Here is a 26,472-nt window from a genome sequence, read left to right as displayed (position 1 = left end):
GGTAGGGTTGGTCATAAAAGTCCGAGTGGACATTAAAAAACGTTGCTCTTAATTTGTTTATCAAATGAACTCATTTTTTATAAAGCTCTTAACATTTTGGATTCCGTTACAAATTTATTTATCTGAGCATTATATTAGTTATCGGTATAAAAGTGAAAACATGTTGAATTGAAATATTTTGTAAACACATAATATCAACTAGTTAAAAAACTAAATATTTTTATTTATATTTTATATTTATTGATCTTTTTAAATTGTATATACTAAAAATAAATAAATCAATTAATTCTGTTTATACAATATACAATAAAAAATATTTCAAATTTATACCAATTTATTTAAACTTATTTTTATACGTAGTTTTTCGTCATTGTTTTAAATCGATTTCCAATGCTTGAAAATTGGCTGGAACCTTTTCCTTCCCCAATGCACTGCCATTATATATAAAACTACCCATCCCAAGCACCCACCACCAATCAGCCACTGAGTTCAACAATCTTCGAACCCCTTCTTCCAGTTCCAATACCAGAAACGTATCAGTTGGCAGATAGAACCAACTTTTATGCGCTTGTTAACAAAAGCGTGAAATTCAATGCCCGGGACGAGCTGAAGGGTATGAAAAATAAAAGAAAAATTTACGACACTGCGAATTAAACTTGATTTTTATTTAAATAAATTGCATTTTATATTCCGCCTCCTCCGCCCCCCCGTGGCTGCCACGATAATAAGCAGGCACGGCTCATAATTTGCACCGGAATCCGATGATGATGCCGGCGGATAATGGTGATATGGGAGTGTGTGTACTTCCCCAGGATAAGGACGGACCGAGTGACTGACTGGCGACGGTTTGGTGGCTGCTTTATGCATTTTTATTTATTACAGCGCCAGGAAATGTTTGTTGATTTTCCGCTCTTTGGTTGGCACAATAAAAATCCACGCCAGCCAGAAATTATTTTCTAGACGAACGCGCCCGCTCAAATCACATAAAAATGAGCAGGCAGAAAATGCTCCAAATTGTACAGAATTCTTTTTTTTATATATCATTAAAAACGGAAATGTTGTGCATCGTCAAGAAAAGCAACCTTTCTGAAAGGAACCAAGTGAATCGAATTGACAAGGGTGTATTTTAAGGATGGCAGTATTTCAACTTGAAAAATCCATACATTAAACTTAATTTAGGGAAATCCTACACGAATGCTTTAGTTATTCTTATTCTTATTAAAGGTAAAATAGATGAAAATGGAATTTAATCAGACTTTGCCTAATCGGTTTTTTTTAAGCTGAAATATTAAATAATGTCGACCAAATAGTAATAATTATAAAGAATGGACTAACTTAGTATTGGCTAACTTTATTGTCAAAGGTCTTGGCCAAGTCAATAGACTCATGGCTAGCCTCAATCGATTTTTTTTACTCTACAAAGATAGGGATCGACGGTATGTAGGGTGATCACATAGTTTAGCTTCATTTTCACCTGTCGCTCGCCAAGGGGCTCGAACAGGAAATTCCTAAGCAGGTGGGCTAAAACCACCTTGAGCATCACCATCGCATATCGTTGACCCAAACAACTCCGTGCCCCAGTCATGAATGGTATAAATGTGGTGGCCTCGATCTTTGGTTCCGCTCCACTTGACCAGCGTTCTGGCTTGAAGACCAACGGATCTGGGAAGAAATCCTTGCAGCGACCCATGTAAATTGGAGAAATGATCACATCGCTACCCTTTGGTATGAAGAAATCATCTGCGAATTGAGGGCGGATAAAGAATAAAATAAAAAAGGTATTCCTTTTATTTACAGATAGAATATTTAGCATTTCTTTTAAATATTGTTGTTATAGGTACTAAGAGAAAGTCTAGTTTTAAAGTTTAGTAAGACTTACTGATTTGGCAGTTAGCTGTGGCTTTCCTGGCCGTAATCGGACCCGAAGGATACATCCGCAGTGTCTCCTTCACGCAAGCCTCCAGGAACTCCAGTTGACGCACCTGCTCCATGGAAATGGGTTCCCTTTTGTCCCTGCCGCAAACCGACCACACTTCCTCCCGGCAACGCTCCTGGTGCTCCGGATATAGGGTCATATTGTACATGAAGAACTTAAGGGTAGTGGCCGTGAGATCAAAGCCCCCGAATATGATGGTATCCACTTCCTCGCGAATATCCTTGACTGTCAAGGGCTGACCAGTGGGTCCTTTTGCCTGGAGCAAGCTATCCAGAAAGCAGAGTGTCCGCTTGCCTCCTTCCATTTCCGCATTCTGAGTGCTCTCGGTATTAAAATTCACCGCATCCTGACAGATCTCATCCAATCGCTTCTGGATAATGCCCTCAGTGAAACCATGAAGGATTTTAAGTAGCTCCTGCTCCCGTTTAAAATGCGATGTGCGACGAAATATAAAGGAACTGCGGTAGAAAAGATTCTTTAACCGGGTGTCGATGATCACAAGGATTCTGCAAAAAGGCAATAAAATGTAAAATTAGGGAAGATCTAGCAAAGAACTTATTAATTATAAATATAAAAGACAATAATTAATTATCTGTTGTATTCGGTAGGATGTATACCATCAACAAACCACAATCCTTCGAAAATTTTGTGGTTATTGTGGATTTAGAAATTGAGTAAATAAAAGTTAGCACATTTTGTTGACGGAAAGAGTCAACTAGTACTTTTATGTCTGTTTTGGTTTACTAACTTGTGAAAATGGATGCTTAAACATATTGTGTTTGTTAATTTATACAAAACTAAGCTGTTCCTGATATCACGTTTCTACAGTATAAAAGCAACTAACTTACTCTTTAACAGCATCCAGATAGTCCGATTTGGGACTTGAGAGAGCACCTACAGATACCCCGAGGGCCGTTTCACAAATAGTGTCCAAGGTGAAGCAGCTGATCAGCTTAAGGAAATCCAATGGTTCCCCGGATTCTGCAAACTCAGTAACCCTGGACAGAAGAACCCGTGACTGCCTCTCGAAGACATGCACAAACTGCTTGATCATAGCGTAATTGAAGGCTGGCATGATGATCTTTCGGCGATGGGACCACTTTTCAAAACCACTCGTGAAGAGACCTTCACAGAGCCAGTTCTCGAAGATTCTGTAGTCGTTGGTCTTCTGCAAGAGCTGCTGGGCACTGCACAAAGCCTGGATATCCTTGGGATTGCAGTCCACCAGGTAGAGCTTAGTGCCCATCCAAAGTTTTCCGCGATGATCCTTCAGATGGGTGTTGATCATTTCGGTGGCGCGGCGAAGAGGATGCGGCCCCACCAATTTAGCCAGGATATGCAGATGGCCAATGAACGGCAGGGCCGGTGGAGCTGGCCAATTGCGGGTAAGGCAATCGATCCTCCTCTGGCGTTCGAAGACATATAGCAGGTATAAGGACAAAGCGATCAACGGAAGGCCTAAACCGAGCCAGAACATTGCGACGAGGTTTCCAGATAGCAACTGCCTCGAAACAATGTCGCATCAAGCGTTTTAAGCGGTACACAGACGCAGAGATCAGACAGTTTTTGAAGGGTCACCAGACCCAAGGGTCAGAAAAGTTTGCTGCTAAGCGGACTTACACTTGGATAAAATCAAACCTAGTCTCAATTTAAAATTATAAGCTAAGTTCAGACGCATTTTTCTGAAACTGTCAATCAATTCTCTTACAAACAGTAAAAGTTTTAGAAAATTTTATTTAATTTATTAAATTTAAAATATGGGTAACTATAGGTATTTAAGAAATCTTTTATGAAAATAATTTTTATAGAATTTATAAACATTTTAAAACATTTTAAACGAATTATACTACTTATATACTAGTATTCTATGTTAATTCACAATTTGTTTTTAATCCTTGTTTCTTTTTTTTCGAGTGTAAGAACTAAACGATTTTAAAGTTTTGCACTTGGTTTCGCATTGTGCAATGCACCGATTAAGAGCAACTGTCGGGTCGACTGCGGTATTAACACTGCGCATATTTATTCATACGAATTTCGTACGCCCAATATGTATATTATAAGCGTATTCAAATCGATGCCGCTGCGAAATTGAAGTGACTCTTTTTGCTCGTCCCCAGCCATTTAAGTACTTAACATCAGGCATCGGAGATGTAAACAAAACATTATGAACTAGAATCTGGGACTTCTAAGTCGCACTCACAATGCTCTAGTTCTTTTTTTTTTTACCAATTTTAGTTCTTTGTCCTTGTAGAGAATGTATAGTTCTACAAATTTTAGATACGTTTTATAAGCGACATTTTTTAATTGCTTATAGTTATTATTTCGAAGACGTGTAAGCAAGTTAATTTTCGCATTGGGTTTTCTTGTTCCTTATCTATGATGTCTGTGATATCAGATGCAAAGTTATTATGTTATCCAAAGAATTATTTTTATTATATTCTTCCCAACTTCTAAAAATTAGTTCATTAAAAAATTTTAGTGAAGAATTACCTGTAGATAGCAAGCATGCTACATTATTTATCTAAGGAACTCATTAGATAAAGTAACCGACTATAATGTTTTTGTTTACGTCTAACTACGTTTCATCTCTGAACTTAAGATTCGTCAGGCCAAAAATTAATAAACAAATACTCTTCAATTTTGTCGATGCTTTAAGTTCCCCTATTACTTTTTTGTTTTATTTGTTGAATTATAATTTCGATTGTACTTCTGTCGATTGCATACAAATTTCATAATGCTCATAAAACTTGACGGGTGATTGGGATGGGGCCACCCAGTTACGGGCATACGTGAAACGAAATCGGGATTTCTATTTCCTAAAATCGATTATCTTGTGAAAAATTAAAAACTGACAGTTATGGTTAAAAACAATTTATTTGCCCACAATAAGGAAGATAGACAAAGAAAAAATTACTTTTTCAGCCACTAAAAGATATCATATTCTCGATCTCCCTCATAGATAAATTCAACAAACAGGAAAGATGTTATATATAATAGCAGGGCTCACTGGAAAACTGCTATTTCTGTTAATTTAATATAAATTATACAATTTACTTATTGTTTAAACAAACAGATTGTAAATAAAAATAAAGATAAAAAAAAATAAAAAATTTTTCAGCCACTAAAATATATTTAATATAGGGATTATGCAAATAAAACGTCATAACAAACTTCCTACCAAAGATGCAGTAAATATTCTTTGAATAAAATTAAAGCCAATTTACAATCTGAGTCATCAGATAGGAGCAAACAAAACTTTATTTTACTTCCCACATTATTGTATAAACAATGTGTCATATATGTCATTCATATAATTTCTGTTTTATTTCCATTCATTACGCATAGAACAATCATTTATTTAAATTTGAGCTCCAGCTATAGGAACTTTATTATGGTTGCCATTTAATACACTTTTCAGGGGTTTTATGTTGTTGATTTTTCTCTCGACCAACTGTCATTCAATTCATATTTTTTTGTCATTCAAATAGTGACGACAAGTACAAAAACCTAGGTAGTTCCCCTGCTCCATATTTACACTAATTAACACGAAAAAAGTTATCAGCCGACAATAAATACAATAAGAGAACAAGAGTAATTGTAATTAAAGCGGATGGGACTGGGCTGAAAATAATATTTGCTGGTCAACAATTCGTACAAAAATAATTTATCCTTCACTTTACTACTTGTATTCATATATGTGTGTAAAAGTACCTCTCTCTTCCGGCGTTTCTGACAATTTTATGAAAATAAAGGGACAACTGAATGGCATAAGAGTGAGTTTAATTAAACATATTTTGGTCAGTTCAGGTTTCAAATTTGAATTCAGCATTTTTTTATGAACAAGGAAACTTACCTTATATATACTTTCTACCCGTTACAAACCCTTAATCTACGAGCAAAGAGTATGTAAAGCATCTTTGAACCCTATTTAATAGTCAAAGAAAATTCTACTTCATGTTTTAAATAAAAGTTTTGTAGAGTAAAAATACAAAATTTAGATTAAAATACATATTTTAATTTAAAACCCCATTTATATTTTCTTTTTTTTTAATTTTCAACCCGAGTGGGTTGTTCAAAGTTTGGTTAAAACTTAATGAACAACTCGGTCAACTATGATTTTCACAATGTTTCCATATTCTTCAGAATGTCCTTCATAGTAATTTAGTTATTGTAGTAAGCTTTAAATGAAATAAGTCAGACTAACTCAGCTTCACACAAAAAATTATTATTAACGTTCGCATGGTAATAGATTACAATTAAGTCCTGGTTTTACCATTTCCAAGAATTTGGCCGGAATTATACAGTACAACAATAGATTTATAGGGTCGAAGAAACGACTCATCTTATGGTCTTTTCAGTGCCAGGTCCTTTCGTAATACCTGCGTAATTTCCGCATGCAAACAAAGTGCACAACTAAAAGGCAAAATAAGAATATTAGGAATAATTAAAAATCACTATTAAATTTAGTCTTTTAAAACTTGTATCTTACTTATTGTATATACGAGAGGGAAGGAAAAAATTGGATAGATATAGCTTAGAATTTTTCCCCATCTAAATAACTTTATTGAGCGCTATATTGGGATACATCCAAATAAAACATTAATATTTTTAAAATTTTAATTTGTTAAAATCCACTTTACCCTTTTCATTCCGACCATTAACAAAGTCCCAGCAACAACGTACGTCACGCAGACAATCAAATGACCAATGATTAGTAAAGCGACAAACACCATTAGAGCTCCTCTGTTATCATACATATATACAAAGAATATACACGTTATATACAACGCCTCCAGGAAGGCAAGGCCTCCAACGACTATGGTATACATTCCGTAAAACATCACGCAACGCGCATCTGCATCATCGTCAGCCGATTCACTCATTTCTAAAACTAAACCACTTTAAAAATTTTGGAAGTTATGTATAATTTACGCATTATTGATAGTGAACTATGTTGTTCAGTTTTATTTCTATATCCGAGCCGGATAGGTCTATATCCTATAGCAAAAGCTAAAAATGAAAAAAAGGGACTAAAATGAAAGCTTCGGTGTTTTCGACATTTTCACATTCTCCAGAATGCCCTTCATAGTAATTTAAATATTACAGTAAGCTAAAAATAAAATAAGTCGGAATAAATCAGATTCACACAAAAAATTATTATTAACGTTCGCATGGTAAGAGACTTTACAATTAAGTCCTGGTTGTTCCACTTCCAAGAATTTGGCCGGAATCTTACATTACAACAACAGATTTATAAGGGCGTGTACCGCGTTGGCATTTTGGGAATAAATCGTTGAAACGACTTATCTTAGGGTCTTTTCAGTGCCAGGTCCTTCCGTAATGCCTGCATAATTTCGGCAAGCAAACAAAGTAAACAACTAAATGGCAAAATCAGAATGTTAGGAATAATTAAAAAACATAATTAAATTTACAGTTTTTTAAAACTTTTTGCTCACCCATTGTAAATATGAGTGGGAAGGTGTAAATTGGAAAGACATAGCACAGAATTTTTCCACATCTAAATAAATTTCTTGTGCCCTATATTAGGATACATCCAAATAATACATTAATATTTTTAAAATTTTTATTTGTTGAAATCCACATTACATTCAGCATTCCGGCCACCAACAAAGACCCAGCAATAATGTACATTACGCTTACAAGGAAAAATCCAACGGATATTACAGTGAAAACCAATAAAATAGCACTGCTGTTATAAAGCACAAGCGTCAAGAATGCAAACGTTGAATACAACGCATACAGCAAGGCAAGGACTCCAACGACTATGGTATATATTCCGTAAGCCAATGCGCAGCACGCATCTGGATCTTTGCCTGCCGATTCACACATTTCTAAAAAAAACTGACTTTAATATTTTCGGAAGTTATGTATAATTTACGCATTAGGGATAGTGAACTATGTTGTTCAAAGGTTGTACGTGGATGATATAGTAAGTGATGTCTGACACATATGTGGTAATAAATATTCTGAGTAAAATGTTGCCGAGAATGTGCCTGCCGCTGTTTTGAAGCTATCAAGATAAAACTTTTCAAAAAGTTTTGATTCTACATATATCCGATTATAATAAACATTATAGCTTCGGTGTTTTCGATATATTATCTTCTACTTTTAGGAATATATGTTGTTTGTTATTTCGAAATTTCGGATACAATTTTAAAAAAATCATGCGATTTTATTATATATATTAAAACTCTTACCTCAACATCGTTTCGAACCTACGACCGTTCGCACTACAAACATGGGATGCCATAACAATTCGATTAATTCCTATTTTAAGATTAAGGACCCGACTTACAGATAATTATTAATAATATTTTCGACTCAGCAAGCCTATTAGGAAATATGGTTTTTATGGTCTTATAAATTTATACGTATAATTCTATTACATCCATCCGTCCTTACAAATTCAATTTAAGGCTTCCGCGTACCCGCAAATACCATCCAATGACACTAATCACGACTAACTGGACAAAGCACGACAAAACCCTTTGAAGTCAAGGCGAAGCCGAACAATTGCATTCGCGTAAATTCCCTTATCTAATGGATGCCAATAAACAGCGATCCACACTCGCATACGTGTGTATATCCTGCCAGGCATACGAGGATAATACAGTTATGCACCTGACAGGACCAAGAACATTGTCTCGCATGGAAAATTAAAAGTGATGCGTGGCCACGAAAGGAGCTGGGTCTTTAATAGGGGGAGGTGCAGATAAAGGCTTCTCGGGTTGATTTTGGCTGGGTGGAAGTGGGGATAAGGCAGTTCAAACTAATTTGAATTTATGCAGCAAAATGTTGACCATACCGCTGAGTACCCTTCGTTGCCTGGGACATATTGGTTTTACAGGTCGAAAATGTAAACATAACATAAATATTGATTCAAGGACATTTTGGATTAATATTTCTTATTTTCTCGTTTCCTTTCTTGAACCCAAATTGTTGATCATTCCCATCAGTCCATTTGTTCTATACTGTGTAACGGTTTTGCTCTATAAAAATCAAGAACTGATGTTTTTGAATCCGACAAAATTAAAATTAATATTAAACAAAGACTTGAATATTTTCATTATAAATACATATAAATATATACAGAATTTTTAATATTGAAAATGCAAACTAAGAGTAAAACTTAAGAACCAAGTCACCAAAAATATAAAGGCACCTAAAACATTGATTCTTCACTGCAAAGAAAACATAAGCGACATTAAGATCGTATCTGTGGGTATTAATATTTGGAATTTTTATATTTGGGATCTAAAATATAGATTATGAGATTATAAATTATTCGTTTTAATAAAAGAACAACTTTTAACATTTTTACTTTTAAAAAATTTTTTTTTTTCTGAGAAAATATAAAAATGTTTTCAATGATATTCAAGTTTTGAAATTTTCTATCAAAAACATTTTTTTATTTGTTTTTTCTATTTTTATTTTGTGGGTTTATATATTTGATATATATAAAATTTTTTATTTTTAAGAATGTAGCTTGGTAAGAGTATTCGTTTTTGGAATACCGAGAGGCCCGATCTTCCCTCGTTATTGTTGTTTGTGGGCATTGGTGTTCTGTAATTAAACTGCATATTATCAGCCACGACACTCACACATGCACTCAACCACTCAACTGAGGCATTTCCACCCACCCACATGTACCACATAATTATGCAGACATTTCCAAGTCGTGGGGGTATCGGGTTTGGATGGGTCAGGAAAGGCCGTGGAAAGGACCGCCCAGCTGTCACTTTGTGTTCTGCTTTTGTGTAAAATTTAATTTGGCTACATTTAATTATTGTTTATGCAAAGCTTGTATGTGTCGCTGTCGCTGCCATCGAATATTGTCATATTATAAACAATGATAATTTGCCAAATGCGAGGCGATTGGCTAATAGATATCCGCTAGTATCTCCACCTCTTAGACCAAGCCAACCGAGCCAAGCCCAAAGGGCAAACCGCATGTACGCAAATACTTACACTCTGAGAAGAAGGCACAAATATTTATTAAAAATAAAACAAATGGTCGTTTTAAAATTTTCAGTTTTTAAAGTTCATCAAGTGTTAGTTGGGATAAACCTTGTTTTCTATTATAGAAAACATAATTTTTAAATGAATCATAGTAAGATGAAGATCATTGGTGTAATAGTATTTTGTACATTTAAATTATTTTCCTTAGTAAATATATTTTTTTAAATACATTAGTTCTTGGTAAATAATGAAAATAAATTATATTCATTTTTAATTGGAATTTATATTTAATATATGAACTTTTTTCGAATTAATAGGAATTTTAATGTAAACATTTTTTAAATATATAAGAATAAAAGTAGTAGAGAAGTGGAACTAGTCTTATTTTCAAATATATTTTTTCAGTGCCCAACTCTTGCACTAATCGCATGTTGTGTCAACATTAATCGCTTCAAATTTAATTTCACAATTAAATGCAAAGACGCGACGCGTTTAGCATAAATTAAGCAGGCTGTAAATGGAAGCCGCGGGCGGTGTCTTTCACTTCTGCTCCTGCTCCTGCGGTCTCGGTCTATTTTCCCGAGGTGTTTGAGGTGGTTTTAGCCTGCACCGCCCTTCGTAATGAAGTAAAAAATGCAAACACCACCAAAGACTCGGCTGCTGCTTCCGTTTCCGTTTCTTTGACGGGGTGTGAGTTCTTCAATCGGCTGGCCTTACCCGCGTATTTATTGCTTCTACTTAATTTAATTGACAACCCAATCCAAGGATTCATTAAGCTCGGGGAATTAAATGTCTTTAATTAGCGAATGTTGATTCAATTAGATCAAATATGCCTTTTAAAACTCATGAAAATAATTACTGTAGAGAACAAAGGTTCTGTTCAAATTTTAAAAAATTTGTATCTTTCGTATTGGTTATTTTCTCATTTTTCTGAGATTAAAAACATTTTACTTCAAAAGATCAATGACTAAAAAATACTTTTATCTAGTAAATTTCAAAGTATCATTTAATAAAATATTTTTTTAAAGATTTTGCCATTTGTTTTATTTTGCTCATATTTATTTTGTACATGCAGCCACCCCTGTCCAATTTTCTTAATATTATTCTTAGGTTACAGTTTCAAGAGGCTATCATAAATAGTAATTGATTGGTCAGTTGATTAGTAGTTTACTGTCGTAAGGGTTACAATTATGATTGGAAAGTAATATAAATATGTATCGAAAATCCTAGGACAGTAGTATAATAGGACAGGTATTATACTATACACTATGAGTTACAAGTTAATTAGAGCGCTTGAAAGTTCTTCTTAGTTAGGCCAATGAGTCAAAGTAAGCTCACAATCTAGCATTAATACCAAAAATGTTAAACATTTAATCTTTCAAAATATCCACTGTAAGCTTATTATGTAATCATTGCAGATTAGCAGGCGCTGTGTATTTCGTAGCTGCACTTTTGTGCAACTGCAGTAAACGTCTTTACGAAGTATATACACATAATAAACCGCTTAAGGTCTAACGCTGAGATTACATCCAGGAAACCTTGAAAAGCATCGAATTCTTAGGAGGTCAGGCCCCGCTGGCGGCGCTTCACGCGGGCATATGGTCACACTGCTTTCGTTAGGGTTACAATGAGGGTCAAAACACACTGCTTAGTGGCTTTACAATTATGATTTGAAAGTAATATAAATATGTATCGAAAATTTTAGGGCAGTAGTATAGTAGGACAGGTATTATAAACTATGGGATTACATCCAGGAAACCTTGAAAAGCATCGAATTCTTAGGAGGCCAGCCCCCGCTGGCGGCGCTTCACGCGGGCATATGGTCCCACTGCTGGGTCCATGATGAAGTCGTAAAGTACCCGGGTCCAGCTGGTGTGCCGGGGCATTGAGTCGTAAAATTCCTTGGCGATGCGCCTAACCTCGGGCAGCCTGGAGCCGGGCACCGCCGGGAAGTCGTGATGCTCATTATGATAGCCCACATTGAAGGTAATCCAGTTGAGCGGGCCGTAGTAAGAATACGTTTCAAATCCTTTAGAAAACATATAATGTTCCGAAATAAAGTGTCCGGCCACCGGGTGCAAGCCCATCGCGAGAATGCTACCGATCAGCAGATAGGCCATTGGCTTCCATCCGAGAAAGTAAACGATAAAAGCGTTGAAAGTCAGCTGCACCACAGTGTTGATAATTTCCAGGCGCGTAGGTGGCTTCGGGTTAATCACTAGCGGTCGGAAAATGTAGAAGAAAGGCTGAAGGCACACCCACAAAAACTTTCCAAACGTGGTGTCAAAAAGACGGGCCTCTAGCAGTGTGGGTATGTCAGTGTCAATTGCCTCATCGCCTTGGTAACGGTGATGTTCCAGATGATACTTCTTGAACGAAATACTCATGGGCAAGCCGATTGGCAAGTTACAGATGAAGCCCAAAATCCTGTTCATCATGGGTCTGCTGTGTCCGAAGGCCAAGTTATGAGAAATTTCGTGGACGGCCAGCATCAGCGAGTGGTTGATAATGCCACCGAAGCAATAGGCGGCCACTAGGAGCCACGACCACGACAGGTCCTTGACTACGAACAATGACAGGATTTGGGTAAGCACCATCCCGCCAGCCACCCACTTGAAGTTAGGATCGTGACCAAAGAGCTTCTTGATCTGCGGGTACTTCTCTAGTATAATCCTGCGCCGCGAGGCGTGCGGCTCCTCTGTGTACACCCACTCAAAGTCGCTGCGCGAGACTCTCTGACCCATCTTGGATGTTTTGGATGGTTGGGTTCTAGGATGTTAAGGGTGGGTATATAAACTGCCCCGACGTCCGACTATGTTATTATTTTATATAATTGACCGAAAATATACTTCACCCTTTTGATATATTTAAAAACTGACAACTCTGTTTGCCTTTGTATGTATTTTATGGGTGTCATTTAGATACAAATATAAATTCAATTGGCTTTCATCAAAAGCTATTGTCATATTTTCATTGTGAGCACAGTAAAGAACCAGTTTTTATGTCCCACTAACTCAGTTAACAGCTTGCACCAATAAATTTCAATTCATAAAGCTCTTATGAACTCAACTTATTGTACCTGAACATTTTTAGGCAAACATTTTGATTATTTTTTAGTCCGGGGAAGGTCAAACTGCGGAAATAATTAAGATGAAATTATCTTATACAAAATGTCAGATGGCTGTCCCAAAAAGTTTTAGATTTTTCAAGTTGCACATGCAATTTTGTAAGTTACCTCCATATTGCAGACGGGGCAGCTTTATATATCAAAACCAGTTTGTTTGACTGACCCAGCAGCCATGCAAAAATGCAATCTCAGCAATCTTAACTTACATTTTCTTCTCATTAAAACCTCTAATATTCAATCACGATTTTTATTCCAACCAAAACGATGTGCCAACATTTTGCATTTCCTTCTGGAACCTTAGACTTAATCTGCATCATCTGGCCCAAAGGTTTTAGCGGCATTAATAAAGTAAAAATAATAATTTTAAATTACTTTTTTTAAGCCCCATGCTTGGCTGCCCCGACAGTAATGAAGTCTTTTTTCTCTTTTTCCACATCGCGTTTTTTGTTGGGTTTTCGATGCTTAACCTTCGAGGCGCAAAATGTTTTGTATAAACTAGTACTTACGTACATATATCTTTTCACATACTCTTTTTGATAGCAAGGTTCATAAGTTAAATCTTTAAGCTAGAAAACAAGGTATGTAACATATATTTTAATATGAAGATTTTTCTTTGTTGGGAAATACTGTATTTTTGACTCTTAAATGTTTGTTTTAAACTATTTATGGGATTACAATTTTTGATCAAATTAGAATAAAGCTTAATAAATAGCTTTTCTTAAATTAAAAAAAACATTTCTTTGCCCACCTCTTATGTGTACAATGTATACATAGCTTCAGAAATTTTAAATATTTTAGGGTATACCGAAATTCGACTAGTATAACATTTTTTAATGGTGTAGTTTTTTGGACAGGGCGTTGTTGCAACTGAAGGACAGCGGCAACTGCAATTTGAAGGCAAGCAAAACAAATGAATTCTGGGAGACGAAGTCGGAGCGGAGTAAATACTTTTTGCAGCTGTTCTGAACGGAGTTTCCAGTGGCACAGACAACACTCAATTACCCCTTACTTATTGCCTCAACTTATAAGCTCCATTTCTTGGTGCTGCACTTTAAATAAAAAATTGACTTAAGTCTGAAAACAACGTATTATAATAAAACTTCAATTATAATTTTTGAATGGTCTTATTGTTCAATTTCTAATTGAATAAAAAATATTCTATATATGCAGAGATCTAAACTGAAATTCTCTTAAAATCCCAAAAACAATATAAATTTGAAAAAAATCTTTAATAATTTATTTATTATTTGTAAAGAACTTAATAATGTTTTTTGTTTAGCTGGTCAACTTCAAGATTGCCGTTAGCAGTGGCAATTGGCTCCAGTTCTTGACGGTTGCACTTCGCTTGACTGCAATTTGGCCAAGTTAAGTAGGGGAAAAAGTTGTCGCTGTTCTTGTTGTTACCTTTAATTTGAGTACGTTTCGGTGTTGTTTTTTATCATGGTTTTTTGGGTGATTGTTGGCCACGGCTAAGTCACGTTCCAATTGCGCATTTATTGCATTCAACTTGCCGTCCGGTTGGTTAAGTTTCTTGGCCAAAAAGTCTCTCTCCATTTGCTGGCTCCTTTTTTTGGCCATTGCAACATTTGGCTGCCTGACTTCTCATGTATTTACTGGCAGTTGGCAGGGTCAGGCGGGCTTTTATTATTTTTAGCTGCACTGCACTGTGGGCCTCGTCAGCACAATCATAAATCTGTCCTATGACCTTTTTACCTGCTCGATTACCACTCAATTTGCAGCTGTTCTGGGGATCGTAAATAAATAAAAACTGAGGAAGTCGGTTCAGTATTTACTGTGCCACTAAGTGGCCTACGTGACGGGCACGCGGTTGACTTATGTGGTGCATTAGTTAAGAATGTGGATTCTCTGTTTTGGATTATTCTTAGGTCAAAGTGATCTTTAATACTGGATAGGAAACACATCTCTATTTTTAAAATTAATCAGTATAATTTCCTGAATAAAAATCTGATACTCACGTTTGAATGTACTTGTAACACCTGACGATCCTGAGGTATAAAAGAGTGGTACAAATCTAAGATTCATATTTATAAAAGATTGAGTGTGCACCTTTTTTCTCCAGTGGTTCTGAAAACATGTTCAGCATCCTTTTTCTGTGGAAAAGGGAAGTATCTGCACATGTTCGTTCTCCATAAAGACTTTTTGTCAAGAAAGGAATACCGCACTTCTTTACTTTTGTAAAGACCTTACATACCAAGCAATATAAATAAATCACCACTAAGTGGAAAACAAAATTATTAAAAAACATACTTAGTTAAAATTTGCAAAAAAAAATAGGCCAAAATTACCACGATTGGTATATAACATAGTCAATCAAAAAACCCGTGATACAACAGAGCAAAATGGTTTCAAATTATCATTGTTCTTGAACATTGCAGTAAATATAATCTTTCAAAACTTCTATAAACTTCTGTCTCTCCACTTTATGCTTTTAATTGTATTATTTTTCAAATAATATTACTTTCTTTGTGAATATTTTCTTGATATCATTAATGGCAGCACTCGGGTGGGCCTTTTCACTTCAATTACTCAAGGAATTTCATTCCACAATTTGCTAAACTAACCGGGCCATAATTCCTTGCCTGAGGTCGTTAGCCCGTTCGGGTAATCGAACCTGTAAGTCGCCCAGTTTAACTGAGTTTATATATATGTATAAAACTACCATGGCAGGTGTGTAAGTAAGTGTCTTGTGCTGGCTTTAATCAAACCTTTTTTTAACCAAGTGATGGACAGTTGTGGTTGCGACTGGCCGCAGACAATTAGCACCACCGCTGGCAGTACAGTGGGTGCTAAAAGGTACGCACTGCTCTGAGATTAACCAAGACCAGGTCTCTCGGAGTGTTATGGAGAGCCTCTCTACAAACAGCTGTACCGTACCAGGTTATTTTTTTTACTCAATCCGACTCTCCGGCTCTTCTCGCTCCCTCTCCCGATCAGCTGATCGGCGGGGCCTAGCTTTAGTGTTATATCTGAGACCCGCTTCAGTTCAGTGGCACTGCAACTTTTGGTCGAATCGGACGTATCATTGCTCTTGGTAGAATCGCTGTGCTACCTGTGGCTATCGCGTGTGTTACCTGTATCTGTATTTTGGTTTTACAGTTACTAACGAGTTGTGTGCGCTTGAATGCCAAATTTAATTGTCGCTCTTTTGCATGTTCGTCAGCAGTAATTTTAAAACATTTTCGAAAAGCGAGTAAAAAAACTACTTTCGTTTTCCCCCCTAACTTTCCTTTTTTTCCTGCTCGTCGGCTTGCCATTGAAAAAAGTGTCAAAAGCCAGGTGTTAATAAACCGAAAAAGAGTTGCTATATTTACTACGACAAAAAGTATATCTGGAAAAAATTGTGAAACGCGTGTGAATTGATCAATTTTTGGATTATGGCCATTATGGACACTGCCTGGCGTTGTCGCCTCATGATCTTCGGCATCGTCTCCCTGCTTTTGGTGGGCGATCTTTTTGGATATGGCGGCGGTATGAAGTCCAACCACCCCAATCCCCATGCGGTGCGCTCGGGGGGCGGAGCGGGGGCGGCAGGTGCCCCAACGGGTCCGGCGGCTGCAGCGGCCAGCAAGTTCCAGTCGAAGAATGCCGAAATCGATATAACTGAAGGTTAGTTTGGTCATTTATCCCATCTTGTTTTTAAGCAATTTTGCCATTTTTCATTGACAAAATGTTTTACTCGCGTCATGCATTGCCACATTTTGGGACTTTGGTTTTGAATTTCGGACATACAGTAGTGTATCGATGTGGTGAATATCTTAACAGGAATTTATTTGTTTTGTCCTGAATTGTAATTCTTTAATTTTTGTTGTCATAAAATATTTACTGGGACTTTGAATATTAGAAAACACAATAAACAGAATAGTTGTGCAATTTTGCTTTGTAAATACGTTTTTAAACTATCATTTAAAGTAAAAAGCCACTCCTTAGTACATTTAACAAACTCAACTTTCTGTGTAAAATAAATTTTTAAGTTAAATGTTACCTTTATAATGGAACAGTGGAACTTTCCGCTGAAAATTTAAAGTATACCTTTAAGAAAATGTAAAGTTACAATAGTTTACATTTTTGCTTAATGCTTAAAATCTTAATAATACTAACACTATATCTCAAATTCGTTTCTATCGTTCGCTTTCTGCAACTGTTTTGTGTGAATTTTTTTTATTATTATTTTTTTATTATACCATAACTTTTTTGTTTGTATTTGGTCGTATCAAGGTTAATTTCATTTTATGAACGGAGGCTTACTTATAAGGTGCTGTGGGCACGTGTAAGCCTCAATTCGGGCTTAAATTTGTTATTACGTTTTTGTTGGTGGCTTGGTAGGTGAAAACCGGAACTGAGCTCGGGGAGACTAATGTACAATTGTTTATTGCACACGTGTACCTCAACTTCAAAAGTTAATGCTGTCCATTTGGTGAATACATTTGTGCAACCATAAATCAAAATTTTACTTACAATACATGAGTTTTTAAAGCGAAATATAATTACTTTGCTGTGAGGACTTAAATGTTTTTGTCTAATGATGCGGGCATTACGAATAAAATAGAATAGAATTAATAGTATATTGGGGTAATGATTTTAAAACTTTTCCTAGGAAATGTTGAGAAAACTTAAGTGCCTAAAAATTACCTAAAGTTGAACATTGTCTGGCATAATAAACAGATACACCAGACAAAAAAGTTTCCATTAACTACAACAGAGTCATTATGCTTTTTATGACCCAGCTTTTGACGAAAGTGACTTCAGTACTCGAGTACTTCATTTGAATTACTGGACTCATAGAGAGTAAACTTTATTGGCAACAACTATCCCCAAAGAAATGTTAATAAAATTATAAAATATATACGTTACCTGGAAAGTACCTAAATAACTACATTAAATTATGTAAGAACCTCGTAAGAAACATATTGTTTTGAACTTAGTTATCCCCCAATGCAATGCATTTCCTGTGCAAATTTAAGTATTCGCACTGAAGTCCATAAACTATCCACACATTATTATTCAACACAATCGAAGTTCATGTTCAAACCGATCGTTCAAGAGCTTTCAAAGGCGATTCGAAAACACTTCTTCGCCTCCACTTTCTCGTTGATTTGCATACACAATATCGAACCCTATTGTATGACATAACATTTGGGCATTGCACAACAAAAGTCGTGGCGAAACCGGAAAAGACATTCGAACGACTGTGTGTGGAGACAATAAAACTTTAATAAAATCAAAGGAAAGTCGAGAGTTCAGTGCATATGTTTTTTAGCTTTAATGTATACTAACCAGGAAATGGAATACGGAGGGAAACATCAAAACACATCAGACCTAGGGTTTTAAAATCTACTATTGGAGTACCAACACAATGTTAAGACCTAAGCTATTCTTTGTTATCTTAGTTTCGACCTTACTTTGAAGGTTTTACTTGAAAATATAGACAAAATTAAATTCACAGACTGTTTTCTAATATTTAAAACATTACCCATGAGATTTCAACATGTTCTTTAAAAATACATAACAAATGGGTAACTCATTTTAAATTAATTTTATATCTTTGTAGCAGAAAGTGAAAATTAAAAATAGATTTTATTCCAATTTTGTATTTATAATGTATGTAACATTTATAATAATAAATGACACAAAATTATTTTTGATTTTATAAATAACTCCAAGTTTATCTTACTTATATTAAAACCTGTCAAAACCATATAGAGAAATAACCCCCAGACCATTTTGCAGTTCATTAAGATGGCTGAACCATCTCAAAGTCATTGGAGTTGGTATTTTCTTTTCTTTTGTGTTTCTCGAGGTGAAAGTGGAAAAATGCCAAGCAAATAAACTTGACGTAATAAAACTCCAAGCGAACAAGTTTTTGCTTTGCATCTTGAGAGAGGGTCTTAAATTGCATACGAACTTTCCCAGCGAGTGGCAGTTCATTAGCGTGGGCATAGTCTAAAAGTTTCGGGAAAATAGGGTTTTTCGCTCAGTATTCCAGTTTCGTAAGCGGCGGTGTCTAGACAAAACCACTGTTTCTATTTAAACTCAAAGTTCATTATTCTGACATACTACCTCGAACAGGAAGTGATGAAAACTTGACTTGATTTGTGACATTTAATTTATCTAACTAACCCAAGACACCGACTTGGGTTTGGGAAATATACAGCCATATGGTGGACCATAACCGGTTCCGATTCCAGACGTAATCCGTTCCAACTGAAGAAGTTGTTTGCGTTAGAACGAGTTCAACGGAAATCGAGAGTGGAGTTGATATTGTCTGGGGTTTAAATATTCACGTTTATATCTTGTAAGCCCCATTCATTCTATGAGATATATCACGTGCCCTTCCCAATCTTCCCCAAAGCTGATGGAAATTAACTGAATTGACAATTTTGGTTTCTTTCCACGTCTCTCTCTTGGCCAAAAAAAATTAAACAAAATAAAGAAACACTTTGCCGCAACCTTTAGCTGATAAATGCAGTGCGTGATAAACATGCCGAACTTGCACATCCATTTGTATTTATTTCCATTCAATTACGTGCACTTGGAAAGCAAATTGATTCCGTCGAAGGGGCCAACTTAATTGACTATATCGTTGGGTCGCACAAGAACTGCATTTTTAGCAGTTTGAAAGAGTCAAGTTCATTGAATTTCGGAGTTTACCAAAAACTTTTAAATATTTAAATTTATAATGTATAAAGCAAATACAAACCACTTTCAAATGTTCTTAAAAGTAGTTTGTTTTATATAAAAAGCATTGGATTGGAAATATATTTTTCATAATATTATATAAAAACAAACTTTAATTAACATTATAATAATATATGTTTTCTTTTCAGAAGGTTAATAACATATAAGAATTTATTAGTGGGTTCGGTTAGAAAAACCAGTTTATAAAAACCCAAAAGTTCTCAAGCAAAACAGTGTCAAATATTTATTTAATTTAATTTCCAAAAACCTATAATAAATCCAGCTGAGTCATGCCTGACTGCATTTCTTCGTAGTCAAATTAGTGAAAAATAAGGGGCATAAATTAAAATACTTGTTATCAGAAACAAACAGATTGAACTTTGGATTTTCACACCGCTATAGGGTTTTTGCATCGGTTCCGGATTTGAAGTCAAAGATCCGACAAAACCTGACTTAGTCGTTGGTAGCATAATGAATATTCCACTGGAGACCATAATTAATAAAACTGAGCGTTGAATGACTGAACAAATATTCAAAGTAAAGTTCAACGCATTGACTTGGCCTTGTTCGGGGCATGGAGTCGTTTAAAAGTGTTGGATATAAATTTGCAACAGCTGATTGACCGCATATAGCCAAATAAATATTTGGCTTACTCACCGCATTTGTATGCACTCGAAAAAATTAAACAAAATTCGCTTTGTTTATAAGGCTTTCCACACTCTCAATTTCTACGTGTATTTGTCTGCCTACATGTTTGCCCAATTGTTTACAAGCTGTTGCCTTTTGTTGACAATTTGTTCTGAGCATCTATTAGTCATTGTTTGGTTTTAGCTTTCGATTTGGCAACCTTGGAGCTGGGATCTACGATCTTGCGACTTAATAAATAAATTCCAATAAATTTTTTAACGAGCAGTTCCCGAAATCTTAATTTGAAAGCAGTTTGCAATGCAAATGAGCGCCAGCCAGTAGAACAAAAAACCAAATGTCAAGATCTAATGCGGCCAGCCCCCTGATTAATATGCATACCTAACTTATTTGTGTTTTTTTTTGTTTCAGAGCACGATTTCAATGAGTTCTCAGCAGCGGCCCAATCCCTGAAGCCGGGAATGGCAGTGGTTACTGGGGCAAGTCTGAAGACCAAGTCCCAGCTGACGGACACCATCAAGGAGTCGTGTCTTCCGAAGATGCTCTGCGAACTGGCCTCCAAACCGGACTACCAGCTCAGCGAAAAGGAGCGGGAACTACTCAGACTGATCCGGTGAGTAACAAACATCCACAAACCTGAAATATAGAGCACAAACAAAATGAATATCAAACTCAGAAAAAAGGTATAGAAGTAGATATTTTTAAGTACCAATAAAGGAATAAATGCAGACAATATAGAAAGCAGATTTTGAAGTAAAACAAGTTAAAAAAATTTTTAAATAATATAAAAACAACATTAACCATGAAATCTTTATAAGGAACTGCCATAAAAGTGCCATATAACAGTAAAGCATTTTATTAAACGTCCCAAAGTTCTTAATATATTACTTATGACATTATGCCTTCCGTTTTCATTTATTTATCCAGGGACATATAAATATTTATTTAAGAGGTTGAAAGAACTTTAGTTCAATCTAATAAAGTCTTGTCAATAGCCTAATAAATTAGCTAGCATGAGAAATTGAATACAAATGTTAGCAAACATGCCAAATACTTAAATTTATGGATGTTTTAAAGAATTTCTTGAAACCGGTTGGTAGTGACTTGCAAAAATCATTGTATAACATCAGCATCCAACACTTTTAGTTTTCGTTGACAAATCAATTTATAGTATGGTGACATTAACCAAGCTTGTTAGAAAGATTTAAAATATTTCATGCCTACCAAACACTTTTTTGTTATTCGAAGGGAAACAATAATATTTTCAACAAGTGTGTTGTTTTTCAATCTTTAGGATGATGACATGCCCGGAATTACAGAGATCAACTCGAAAACCCGTACCATAAATAAAATTTAAATTAATATAATAAAAGTGGATCCAAACCAAAAGTTCTGTTGAGCTTCCATTTTCCATATTTTTAAAATTTTTGCGTCTATTCTTCAGATAGTCTTTGCACCATTTGTGTATATAACTGTATAGATCTTTAATTTTAACCTATCTATGCACCCATTTTTGTTTGTAATGATTTGCCAGGGAATTTTACGACTATTTGCCCGTTAAGTGCAACAAGTAGAACCAGTTGTGAACTGATCTACCAAACATTTGCATACTAGGTAGTTACGAAAGTTTCCAAACAGGTTTCGAAGGGATCGAGTGCAGTTTTCTACAATTGCAGCCCATTAAATTTCTAATAACCACTATTATTAACTGTGTGGAAGGTGACTCACAGGGGATTGAACAATCCACGGCCAAAGTGCAGCACTTAGGGAAACAAAAGCGCCATTTAGATTAGCTAAATGCGGCAAATATTTGAGACTTGAGCCCCGACTGATCCCATGGATCAGCGGTTGTAACCTACCTCAACTTCAGCTGTAACCTCGCACTTGAGACGAAGGTGAGCCGAGGCTAATGTAAAAGCCCGCCCAGTATATAGAGTCGAGTAAGTCAACAGCAAGGTGAATGGCTGAGGCAATCTAGAATCCAGGTATACGAAAAAAACTACTGAAAGCGAAACTTGGGCGAACTCCAAACACAAAGGCCAGGCCAAGCGTGAAATGATAATGGCTTATTATAATATTTAACATTTGTTCAGTTGTGCTCGGCTATGGAGTGAAACTTCCGTCTAATGTGCCCACTATTTGCAGATCCCCCACCATGCCCTGGATGATGAACATGCCGTCGAGCAAATGGTACTTTGCGGCCCACATGGGTGAACTTATGCGCCACACGGGCGACAATCTCAGCGGACCGATGGGTTGCGCCAATCTCTGGCCCAACTGCCCGATCAGCTCCAAGAAGCTAATGAAGCTGAGCTACAAGGTTAGGGTCTAAACACTGGATCCGCATCCTAAGTATTAGGTATAGCCGCCTCGACTTTTGTACCATACATGTCTTCACCGTTGGATTACCTTACCTTGTAAATTATCTTAAATTTAGATTAGACCTTAGTCCCGACATGACTGAAGTGACTGTAGAACCGTAACCACTTGTATCCGTATCTTCTGGCTACGAGTCCCAGGTAGTTTGTAACAATTACTTAAGTGTGACTAGTCACGACCCGATTTAGCATTACGCCTAGTCTAAGTTCGATGCTCCTGTAATTGTTAATAAATTACACGTTTTTGTGCATACTCCATAATGATCTGCCTTAATCCATCTTAACTTTTGCCATGTCACCCTGGGGGTGATTTGTGAAATGGCTTTGATAAAAAAGCACCAAGTTCATGTATGTAAGTAATTGCTAGGAAACGTTTGCGTTGATGGCAATGAAATTGTATTTTTAGAAAATGTTATGCAATGGAAGGTTGCCCCCGCCATTAAATGTGGCAACCTGTTAAACGAACTTTGTGATACATCATTGGAGTTGTCTGGGTGAAACTTAATTGGGGAATTATAATTGTGTTTTAAGTTGTGTACGCATGCTAACTTTGATAGGAAGTACACGGTGTACAGATGAGGCGAGTTTAATCGACATATGAGAAGGTAAATTATATATTATTACATAATAGTTTATGTGTGCATTCCAGCGAGACTAAATGAAACCCTAATGAATATTTTAAACACAACATAAAAATGGCGAAAACTTTAAAAAAATATAAAGTACAGTATACTTCAATTACAGCTCAATAAAAAATGAAAAATACGAATACTTTTAGATATAAAATATTAAAACTGTATTTGCTGAAATGTGTCGCCACCTACCACAGAAGAATTTATTAAGGGGTCCCAACGCATAAATATTAAACTGCCAAGATTAAAGCACTAACATAAATTTACAACAAATTCATAAGAATGGGATTTTTCAAACTTCTATACACAATGGTATGGGGATATGACAATTTAATAGTTATACTTCATATTTTTAACTAATTTATTTATTTTCCCACTTTTTTTTATGTACTGCAAATATAAAGCAAAACGTTTTCAAATTAAATTATAAATAAGCGTGAAAACACAAACTCAGCGCATACTTTCAGGCTCCGTCAAAAAACGATTTGTGCAATACCACACACCTTGAATAAAATAAAATAAACAACCCGAACATTTTAGTGCACACTTTAAATGCAAATTCGATTAACTCAATGACATTGTGCAAAAAAATTAGAATATATTTCGCTTTGTTTACAATTGTTTCTCTGATCGATCGAGTATTCCGAGCACAGTTCAAAGAAAAAAACGAATGGGCGGGCATTCGTGTGAAATTGTCGGATTATGACAGAAATATTGATGGCTAAATTAAAATAAAACTCTAGAAAGTAAACAAAAACAAGAAAGTATTTTTAGATTTTTCGATAATGCATAAATCAGTCACTGACACGAATCAATAATAAGTATGAATCCATGATGGGAGTGAAAATGAGAATTGAAAATCGAATCCTAATTGAAATTCCGATTGCAAACACATACGATTTGGCAACGAATTTGGCCAGAAATTGCACAAAGCGTACAAACAAAATAAAAGTCAACATATTCGTAATATCAAACAGAAATTGGGTCAGATTTGTTTAACTGTTTCAGCATTTTAGTTGTTGTTACGCTAGTTTTTGTAGTTGCGTGTTCCAGTGCGCAACTTTCATTGTTTGGCATGGCCTAAATTTCGTGTTTGGCTTAAACCCGGCTCAATTTCTGCTTTTGGGCTGACGTTTGACAAGTTGTTTGGCTTATGCAATTTGGGGAGGGGGATTGCCGTGGTGGGAGGACAGGTGCACCAGGTGCAATTGCATTGTCTCAGACTTCTGTCAGCGGCTTTCATTTAATAATTTCCGCATACTTGGCGCACCGAAAATGAAAGCGAAGTTTTGGCAACAGCTCTTGCGTCAACGAATCTTCCATACTCTAACAAACAAACGTGCAGTGGACAAATTTTCGATGAAAAATAATATTGATAATTGCAAATTCTTCAGAACAGATTTTAAAAGACTTCGATAAACAGGTTTCCCATACATTCTGTTTTTATTTCAGCTCACCCTAATCCTATATCTTTATAAACAAAATTTAACCAACCAAAATATCCAGACTATATAATTCTTCGAACTGGTCCCTAATTCTTAAACTCCAATACAAATATTTAAAACCATTAAAAAACATTTCTTTACTTCTGGAAAACGGAGCTTTCTAAAATACCTTTAGGCTATTACTAATATTTTTTTAACTTATTAAATGGTTAAAAAAATGTAGAGTGAGTTTTTTTTTAAACATATATATATGATAATATTTATAGCAAACAAAATTCGATTTTATTTAAATTCGTTTTCTTAAAATGCAGCCCCTTTTAATTGATAAAAAATGTTTATAAAGTCATAATTGTAAAAAAATTGTTAACCATTCTGGAATCTCTCAAAAACAGATATAAAAAACGATTTCACATGCAATCCAATGTCTAATGATATTAAATTAACATTTCATTAAGACATTTTGAAGGCCTAATGAGAGGGTGTACATTTTAAATGCCTTATAAGAGGGTGTGCATTTTAAATGCATAATGAGAGGGTGCAGAAATATTAAAAACCTTCACCACATGAGGGAAACTGGAAAATCACGAAAATGTTCCACTACAAAACAAAGTTGCACTTCCCAACATACTTTCCTACTTCACATCAAGAAAATGCATAACGGAGGAGAAAATCAAGTGTACGGTTGATGTGCATAAAATGTAAGACAAACTTTGAATCAGCGGCGGGGAAAAGCGAATTTCCCGCAGCGGTAGTTGGAGTGCTTACAATTTGAGTCCCGCTCGGGAGTCTCCACTGTGGATTGCGCAACTCTAAAACTGACTACGTGATCTGGTCGGGGTGTTTTCAAACGGGTCCCGGCGACTTGGCCAACTGACTGATTGAACCACTCTGGAATGGACGGTTGCCTTCGGTAAATTATTCTTATTAGTGCGGTCTTATTGCATCTACACAGTTACTTAAAGTGGATTTCCTCGGTACTGATTTTATTTCCCCACATCACTTTTCTCTGGGTGTTAACCTGTCCAAAGACACGTGCTCCCCAGCGTTGTTTAATAACTGATTTGACAAACACGAGCATAGGCATTCAGTTAACTTCAATGGTGATAATTAACCGAGCCAACAAAGTAGATGATGAATGGCCGTATTGGCTATACGGCGCTAGATATGCCCCTTTTTTCAGGAACTAGTTCAATAAACTGTTGGTTTCCAAATACTGCACAGTCCTTTATATAAAGCTTGTTAACTATTGTTATTTTTTTTTTACAAAAGTTTTTTGTCTAAAAGTTTTATTAGTTGTAAAATATTGGGAAAATATGCTGATATCTATAGTTTTAGAGCTCTAGTTCAAATAGTTTCTAATCTACCAGAACATCTTGGAAATGAAAACTGTTTGCTTGTTGTGCAAAGATCCTTATCCTTAGGTAATTAAGGGTTTATAATTACTTTATGATAAAAGGGTCTAAAAGTTCGATTTTGTTTTTTGACAACCAGAAACGATCAAATGTTTTTACAGGTTTAATTTTTTTTATTTATTGTGTGTATAGCTCAAAAAAAATGTATCATATTGAGACAATTAATTTTGCTTTCGGAAATTTAACTTAAACTTAATTTTGTGTGACAACCAAAATTTTTC

At 35.6% G+C, this 26,472-nt stretch overlaps 3 protein-coding genes and 1 long non-coding RNA gene across 4 annotated transcripts; 1 reads left to right on the top strand and 3 right to left on the bottom strand.

The window, feature by feature from the left end:
• Positions 1-1,105: 1,105 nt before the first annotated feature.
• On the bottom strand, positions 1,106-3,640 carry Cyp312a1 (Cytochrome P450 312a1). Its single transcript, XM_017087211.4, has 3 exons — positions 2,785-3,640; positions 1,880-2,442; positions 1,106-1,740 (listed from the first exon to the last, which is right to left on the bottom strand). The coding sequence occupies exons 1-3, from the start codon at positions 3,411-3,413 to the stop codon at positions 1,397-1,399; spliced, it is 1,536 nt and encodes a 511-aa protein (XP_016942700.4). The 5' UTR covers positions 3,414-3,640; the 3' UTR covers positions 1,106-1,396.
• Positions 3,641-6,142: 2,502 nt separating this feature from the next.
• LOC108019391 (uncharacterized) lies at positions 6,143-7,087 on the bottom strand. The gene is made up of 3 exons (XR_010654118.2): positions 6,577-7,087; positions 6,426-6,507; positions 6,143-6,349 (listed from the first exon to the last, which is right to left on the bottom strand). It is a non-coding gene; the product is annotated as an uncharacterized lncRNA (long non-coding RNA).
• A 4,553-nt stretch (positions 7,088-11,640) lies between these two features.
• On the bottom strand, positions 11,641-12,774 carry LOC108019389 (sphingolipid delta(4)-desaturase DES1). Its single transcript, XM_017087213.4, has one exon. It carries the CDS (start codon positions 12,658-12,660, stop codon positions 11,695-11,697), a length of 966 nt encoding a protein of 321 aa, XP_016942702.3. The 5' UTR covers positions 12,661-12,774; the 3' UTR covers positions 11,641-11,694.
• Positions 12,775-16,050: 3,276 nt separating this feature from the next.
• Positions 16,051-23,023, top strand: geko. The gene is made up of 3 exons (XM_017071241.4): positions 16,051-16,670; positions 20,796-20,997; positions 22,530-23,023. The coding sequence occupies exons 1-3, from the start codon at positions 16,439-16,441 to the stop codon at positions 22,714-22,716; spliced, it is 621 nt and encodes a 206-aa protein (XP_016926730.3). The 5' UTR covers positions 16,051-16,438; the 3' UTR covers positions 22,717-23,023.
• Positions 23,024-26,472: the final 3,449 nt, after the last annotated feature.

This window comes from Drosophila suzukii, chromosome 3 (assembly GCF_043229965.1).
Source record: "Drosophila suzukii chromosome 3, CBGP_Dsuzu_IsoJpt1.0, whole genome shotgun sequence".
NCBI classification, from domain to species: Eukaryota; Metazoa; Arthropoda; class Insecta; order Diptera; family Drosophilidae; genus Drosophila; species Drosophila suzukii.
Note: the sequence above shows the minus strand (reverse complement) of the source record. Positions and strands in the feature narration are given on the sequence as shown.

Coding starts and splice junctions, on each gene's coding strand:
- Cyp312a1 (XM_017087211.4), bottom strand. CDS start 3,413: ATGTTCTGGCTCGGTTTAGGCCTTCCGTTGATCGCTTTGTCCTTATAC. Junction 2,443..2,784: donor TATCTGGATGCTGTTAAAGA/GTAAGTTAGTTG, acceptor GCCTTTTTGCAG/AATCCTTGTGATCATCGACA. Junction 1,741..1,879: donor CACAGCTAACTGCCAAATCA/GTAAGTCTTACT, acceptor CTCAATTCGCAG/ATGATTTCTTCATACCAAAG.
- LOC108019389 (XM_017087213.4), bottom strand. CDS start 12,660: ATGGGTCAGAGAGTCTCGCGCAGCGACTTTGAGTGGGTGTACACAGAG.
- geko (XM_017071241.4), top strand. CDS start 16,439: ATGGCCATTATGGACACTGCCTGGCGTTGTCGCCTCATGATCTTCGGC. Junction 16,671..20,795: donor CGAAATCGATATAACTGAAG/GTTAGTTTGGTC, acceptor TTTTTGTTTCAG/AGCACGATTTCAATGAGTTC. Junction 20,998..22,529: donor GAACTACTCAGACTGATCCG/GTGAGTAACAAA, acceptor CACTATTTGCAG/ATCCCCCACCATGCCCTGGA.